This window comes from Euphorbia lathyris, chromosome 6 (assembly GCF_963576675.1).
Source record: "Euphorbia lathyris chromosome 6, ddEupLath1.1, whole genome shotgun sequence".
NCBI classification, from domain to species: Eukaryota; Viridiplantae; Streptophyta; class Magnoliopsida; order Malpighiales; family Euphorbiaceae; genus Euphorbia; species Euphorbia lathyris.
In genome coordinates this window covers 66,572,829-66,580,181 of record NC_088915.1, presented here as the reverse complement: position 1 = coordinate 66,580,181, position 7,353 = coordinate 66,572,829, and the positions used below count along the sequence as shown (strand labels likewise).

The window sequence follows — 7,353 nt, the reverse complement described above, 5'->3', positions numbered from 1 at the left end:
AAACAAGTAAACAACGTAATTATATAAAATATCTAAAAATAATAAGCGAAATTCACCAACAAACACACGACAATTCTCAAAAGTGAATTATAATAAAATAAAAAAAATCGAAATTATAATAATTTTTTTATTCCAATCACCGCCTAGGCACTTCTATGGCGGTCTAGTCGCCGCTCAAACAACCAAAAAATACCTCAATGAAATCAGAACGAATTCTCGATTTCGAATGCTTAGACGGTCCATACTACCATTTTCTTGAACATTGCATTAGGTTTAAATCGCTAAATCCGATCTAACTTATAGAGTTAAATTTATATATTTTCCCTAAATTATATAAAAACAAATTCTTTACTAATTTTTTCTTTTAATAATTTATCCAAATTAAACTAGATGTAATATTATAAACATGAAAGCATAAGTTAATAAAATGATGACAGTTGAGCCAAATTGTCAACTATAAATTTGGTAAAAGAAATAATTAAAACAAAACAACAAAAATTTAAGAAACTATTTATAAATTTAAACTACTAGAAAGGAAGAAACTTTAACAGAAAAACAAGAAAAAGAGTAAAATTAGAAAGAAAAAATGATTGAAACTGGATAAAAAGGTGTAATCTTGAGCTTGCACTCACTCAAATGTCCATATCCCACTTCCAATTTCTATCCCCCTTTATAACTACTAACCAAACCTAACCCACACTTCAACTCATCTTCCTCCTTTCTTCTTCTTCTTCTTCCTCATTCTCTGTAATTTCACCATGTTTTTCTTCTTCCTCTTTTTCCTTTCTTTCCTCTTTTTTCCCCCTTCTTTCTCTCTTAACCAGGAAGGTCTTTATCTTCACCAAGTCAAGCTTTCACTTTCCGACCCGGATTCCTCCCTCTCCTCCTGGTCTGACCGGGATGAAACCCCCTGTTCTTGGTTCGGCGTTAACTGTGATTCCTCTACTCATTCCGTTACTTCAATTGACCTCTCCAATGCCAATGTCGCCGGACCTTTTCCGTCTCTCCTCTGCCGCCTCCAAAATCTCACCTTTGTTTCCTTGTTTAACAACTCCATTAATGATGAACTTCCTCCTGACATTTCTGCTTGCAGCTCTTTGCAACATCTTGATCTGTCTCAGAATTATCTCACCGGTGCTCTGCCTCATTCTTTGGCTGACCTTCCTAATCTTACTTATCTTGACCTCACTGGTAATAATTTCTCCGGTGATATTCCTGACTCTTTTGGTCGGTTTAAAAAGCTTGAAGTTATTTCCCTTGTTTATAATCTGTTTGATGGGGTGATACCTCCGTTTTTGGGGAATATTAGTACTTTAAAGATGCTTAATTTATCTTACAATCCGTTTTCTCCGAGTCGGATTCCGCCGGAATTTGGGAATTTGACTAACTTGGAGATTTTGTGGCTCACTGAGTGTAATCTTGTCGGTGAAATTCCTGACTCGCTTGGTCGTCTGAAGAAACTCAAGGATTTGGACCTTGCTCTGAATAATTTAATTGGGAGTATACCGAGTTCACTCACTGAGTTAACTAGCGTGTTTCAAATCGAGCTCTATAACAACTCGTTATCCGGTGTGTTGCCACCCGGGATGGGGAAAATGTCGGCATTGAGGTTGCTGGATGCGTCAATGAACAAGTTGACTGGGAGAATTCCAGATGAGTTATGCGGTTTGCAGCTGGAGAGTTTGAATCTATATGAGAATCAATTTGAAGGAGCCTTGCCGGAATCCATAACGAATTCGTCGCGCTTATACGAACTCAGGCTATTTCAAAATAGACTCGGTGGCGAGTTACCCAAAAAGTTAGGGGAAAACTCGCCGCTGAGATGGCTCGACGTTTCGAACAACGAATTCACCGGCGGAATCCCTTCGAGTTTATGTTCAAAGAGCAACCTAGAGGAGTTGCTAATGATTCATAATTCGTTTTCGGGTTCAATTCCAGAAAGCTTAAGTGAATGCCGGAGCTTAACTCGAGTACGATTGGGATTTAACAAGTTTTCCGGCGAAGTTCCATCTGGATTCTGGGGTCTTCCTCATGTATATCTCGTTGAGCTCGTTAACAACTCATTTTCCGGCCAGATTGCTAAAACCATAGCTAGTGCAGGAAACTTGTCTCAATTAATTTTGGACAACAATAACTTCACCGGAAGTATACCGGAGGAGATTGGATGGTTACCAAATCTTGGCTCTTTTTCTGCAAGTAAAAACCAGTTTAGTGGGTCATTGCCGGTGAGTATAGTGAATCTGAAGCAGTTAGGGAGTCTAGATCTCAATGGTAATTTCCTCTCCGGCGAGCTACCGAGCCGGATTGATTCATGGAAGAAAATGAATGAGCTTAACTTAGCCAACAATGAGTTTTCAGGCAACATCCCTGAGGGAATTGGAAGATTACCTGTGCTGAATTATCTCGATTTGTCGAGCAATCGATTTTCGGGTAAAATCCCATTGAGTTTGCAGAATTTGAAGTTGAATGAGCTCAATTTGTCTAATAATAGACTATCTGGGGAAATTCCCCCAATATTTTCCAAGGAAATGTATAAAAGTAGCTTCCTTGGAAACCCTGGTTTATGTGGAAACATTGAAGGTTTGTGCAATGGAAGTAGCCAAGGTAGAGGCCAAGGTTATGCTTGGCTGCTCAAGTCCCTGTTCATCCTCGCGGCTTTGGTGCTCGTTATAGGTCTGGTTTGGTTCTATTTCAAGTACAGAAATTTCCAGGCTGCAAAAGCAATAGACAAATCGAAATGGACATTGATGTCGTTTCACAAACTGGGTTTCAACGAATACGAGATCCTGGCGTCTCTCGACGAGGATAATGTGATAGGAAGCGGAGCATCAGGGAAAGTGTACAAGGTTGTCTTTGCGAACGGAGATGCAGTTGCAGTTAAGAAGCTCTGGGGAGGAGGAGCCAAGAAGGAAATAGACGAAAATGATGTCGAAAAAGGCCAGGTTCGGGAGGCTAGGAACGATGGTTTTGAGGCGGAGGTCGATACATTAGGGAAGATTCGGCACAAGAACATTGTTAAACTCTGGTGCTGCTGCACAACCAGAGATTGTAAACTTCTGGTGTATGAATATATGCCTAATGGAAGTTTGGGGGATCTTTTACATAGTAGCAAAGGAGGGTTGCTTGAATGGGCAACTAGGTATAAGATCCTCCTAGATTCAGCTGAAGGACTTTCTTATTTGCATCATGATTGTGTTCCTGCAATTGTTCATAGAGATGTTAAGTCCAACAATATCTTGTTGGATGGAGATTTCGGTGCTCGGGTTGCTGATTTTGGTCTGGCGAAGGCTGTTGATTCCACCGGAAAACCTAAGTCCATGTCTGTGATTGCAGGATCTTGTGGTTACATTGCACCTGGTTAGTAACACTATCCTTTTCCTAGTTCTATTTGAATCATTTAGATCTATTTGCCTGTGTACCATGCTTAGTGATTATGTGTTCAAGTTGCTTACTTTTCGTTGAATTCCCGCGATTAGGACACAACACGATAACCCATTTGGCACCCCTATTGTAAAGAAGTTTCATTTTCATTTTTATATCTAATTCTTGGTGATTATGTGTTAAGCTTGCATACTTTTCGTCGAATTCTTATTCGAAAGTAGCATTTTGGACCTATATACATCACATAACATGATTAGTACAGAACACGTTTAGGACACGATAACCGGTTTGGCAACCCTATTGTAGGGAAGTTCAATTCCAATTCTTAGTGATTATGTGGAAAAGTTGCATACTTTTCCTCAAATTCTGATTCAAAAGTAGTATCTTGGACCTACTTAATGAGTGTTTTTTCCTAACATATGTTTTTAAATCTGCACATTTTAAAGTCTTTCTTTGCCAATTCATAGAATAACTTTTGAGATTTGAATGTGGATTCCTTTTTCCTGCAAATTAATTCCAGACTAGATTACTGAATTAAAATTGATTTTATTTTTGTGTGAACTTGTTGCAGAATATGCATACACACTCCGAGTGAACGAAAAGAGCGACATCTACAGCTTCGGCGTGGTTATTCTCGAGCTAATCACAAGAAGACGACCAGTCGATCCAGAGTTCGGGGAGAAGGACTTAGTGAAATGGGTATGCACAACACTAGATCAGAAAGGAGTGGATCATGTCATTGATTCAAATCTGGATTCTTGTTTCAAGGAAGAAATCTGCAAAGTCCTCAACATTGCTATTCTGTGTACCAGTCCCCTCCCCATCAACCGTCCCTCGATGAGAAGGGTGGTGAAAATGCTGCAAGAAGTCGGGGGAGAGAACCCCGCATTGGCAGCTGCTGCCACCGGGAAAAAGGACGGGAAATTGACACCTTATTACTATGAAGATACCTCGGATCATGGAAGCGTAGCTTGAAAATCATAGTGTTGAAGTTTTGATGCAAGTCTCGGACATCGAAGGAGCTAAGTTTGTGCTCCAATTTTCTCGTGGTCGTCGGCCCGCAATTTCCCCCAGTTTGGTGTTTGAAGGGAAGGGAGATTAGCTGATGCAGAAGAGAAAAACATGTTACAGGTAGATAAAAAAGAGAATTGAAAGCAAAAAATGGGATGATGGATAGGTGTTTTTTTAAAAAAAATTGAATGAGCTGTTATTGTCCCATTGTAAAGTAAATTGTTCCTAAAATGATATGTTTAAATGGGTGAGGGCCCTGCATTTAATTTAGGTAATTTCTTGTAAGTGAGATTAGTATTAATTACTACAATGTTTTATGCTGGGTTTTTAATCAAAATGAAAATGAAAATTCTCCCCTTTATTTGCCACTGCTACTAAATTTCACCATTCTATTTCTGCATTTATAATTAGGGGTGCAAACGGGGCGGGGATGGGAATGCATTTCCCATCCCCATTCCCGACTAGTCGGGGATTTTCCGTCTCCATCTGTGCGAGACAGACAGGGACAGATTTATCTCCTATCCTCATGCCGTTGGGAATCACCGTCCCCGCGGGATCCCAATTCCCGTTTAAAAACACCTTTTCCCTATTTCACATCCCCGTTTCTGTGGGGAATCACAATTTATATTTTAAAAAAAAATTAGTATATACTAAAACTTCTAAGAAATAAGTCTATTTAATTTAAGTTTTATGTTATAAATTATTCCCTACATTCCTTTTTACAAGTCATTCTAGCATTTGAGTTTTTTTTTCCAAAATATAAGTCTTTCTAGTTTTTCAAGAACCTTTAGTTTAGTTTTCCGGTCCAAGCATTAAATTTTTTATCTTGGTCCATGTATTTTTTAATATTCCAATATTTATTCCCCAATAGTAACATAAGTGAGAAATTTTTTTTAGTTAAACAATATAAAATCATTAATTTCACTCCACATTAATTATATTTCTTAATATGTGTGAAACAACCTAGAATGACTTATAAAAAGGAATGAAGGGAGTATAATATTTAGGGTTGCGATATTTACAGCCCTAAGGGCTGTAAATAAAAATCTAAAAATTCTTAATATTAGTGTTAATTTTGTTTCCAATGCATAAAATTTATTGATACTTGAATGTTTAAATACTTAAATACATTTGTCATAATATATTGTTATATTTCCAATACAAATGTTTATTTTAGAATTAAAATTCTCCTTTTTTATTGAAAATATAAGAAAACACATTGATAATTAATGCTTATATACAACCCTTAGGGTTGTATATATCATTTGCCTAATATTTAAAGTATAATTTTAATTATAATTTAATTTAAGTTTTATGTTATAAATTATAATATTTAAAATATAATTTTAATTATAATGAGGAATAATTGAGGATCCGTCGGGGATTCCCCATCAGGGATTAACGGGGCGTGATCGGGGATTCCCATAGGGTGGGGATACCATTCCCCATCCCTGTTACGGGGGATCAAATTATCCTCATCCCTGTCACATGGGGATTCTTATCGGTGATTTCCCGTTCCCGTTGGGGCGGGTACAGGGACGGAGAATCTCTAGCCCACTTACATCCCTATTTATAATTACATTGTTAAAATGGTTTGTCATGTCTTGGTCGTTTTAAAAACGTGTTGGATGATCGTTTTAGAATCGTGTTAGATGATTCGTACATTTCAAATGGTTATATAATAATGAAAATAATAACCGTGTTAAAAGACCAATCAACTAATTGTATCATTCTAAATGTTAAAATGTTGTTGTATGTTAACGGTCATTATGTACCACAATTGTGGACAATAGCAGAACCAAAAATCTACGGAGGCTATTTTAAAATATTGAAATAATATTATAAATACACCAATATAAATCAAAATTATGGAGGTTGTCACGACGGAAATTATTGCTATTTAAGGATGGAACTGGTGGTCGGAGGGGCCGGAGCGCCCAGGCCATGGGGTAGTCTGCCCATTGTGGAGGGTTGTTGGATTACAAGTTGGAAGAAGTGGTTTGAAAGAGCATTGTCTTGGACAGTGAAATGAATGGCTATAAATAAGTAAGTAGTGTTTGGTAGGACTGCTTTCATATGGGCCCTTCTGGTTTAAGTACAAAACTAAAAGGCCTTATATGTTCCTTTTGTGGGCTCTTGTTTTTTCAATTCCTATTAAAGATCGAGGAAATTACATCTAAAATCAAATTTGAAATTTTTATTAGACTTTTGTCAAGTATATAGTTTTTTTTTTTGAGTTTGAAAAAAATAAAAAACTACCACTTTTTAGGTTTGAAAACGTGATAAGCCACAATTTAAAAAAAAAAAACATATGCTAAAACCATTTTTATTATTCAACTACTTGACATTTTAAGAAATTCTTTATAAATATAAGATAATTGTAAGTAGTTGGATTAATAATGACTAATATGTAACTTACCCTTAAAGATTTGATAATGATCATATTCTCATTCTACATGATTATGGGACTTTAAATAGGACTTTAAATAGTATGTAGGGGGTGTCAATCCACTAATGATTTGGGGCACAAATGAGTCTACCCATATAATATGTTGTTTAATGGACATAATAGTCATTTAGTGAAAAAAAATAGAACAGAAGTTTTAAAAGGAAAAATGAAAAGGCAAACAAAAGAACAAAACATGAAAAAATGAAAAAAATGCAAAAATAGAAAAATGGAAAAACAAGAAAAACGGAAAAAATCCAAAAAATGCTGAAAAATAAAAAAAAACACGAAAATCGAAAAACAATGTTAAAGACAAGAAAAGCGCAAAAAATCGGAAAAAATATAGAGCTCGAAAAAAGAAAAAAACATGAAAATGTAAAAAAAAAAAAAGCGTGAAAACGGAAAAACTAGAGAAATAGGAAACTTGAAAAAAAGAAAAAACTGAAAAATGCGGAAAGTGAAAAATAGAAAGACATTAAAAGAAAAAATTGAAAATGAAACTATGAAAGAAAATA

The 7,353-nt window shown here is 36.2% G+C and overlaps 1 protein-coding gene across 1 annotated transcript; it reads left to right on the top strand.

Annotated features, from left to right (window-relative positions):
* The first annotated feature begins 578 nt into the window (after positions 1 to 578).
* Positions 579 to 4,760, top strand: LOC136232405 (receptor-like protein kinase HSL1). Its single transcript, XM_066021547.1, has 2 exons — positions 579 to 3,357; positions 3,953 to 4,760. Exons 1-2 carry the CDS (start codon positions 759 to 761, stop codon positions 4,354 to 4,356), a joined length of 3,003 nt encoding a protein of 1,000 aa, XP_065877619.1. The 5' UTR covers positions 579 to 758; the 3' UTR covers positions 4,357 to 4,760.
* Positions 4,761 to 7,353: the final 2,593 nt, after the last annotated feature.

Coding starts and splice junctions, on each gene's coding strand:
- LOC136232405 (XM_066021547.1), top strand. CDS start 759: ATGTTTTTCTTCTTCCTCTTTTTCCTTTCTTTCCTCTTTTTTCCCCCT. Junction 3,358..3,952: donor TTGTGGTTACATTGCACCTG/GTTAGTAACACT, acceptor AACTTGTTGCAG/AATATGCATACACACTCCGA.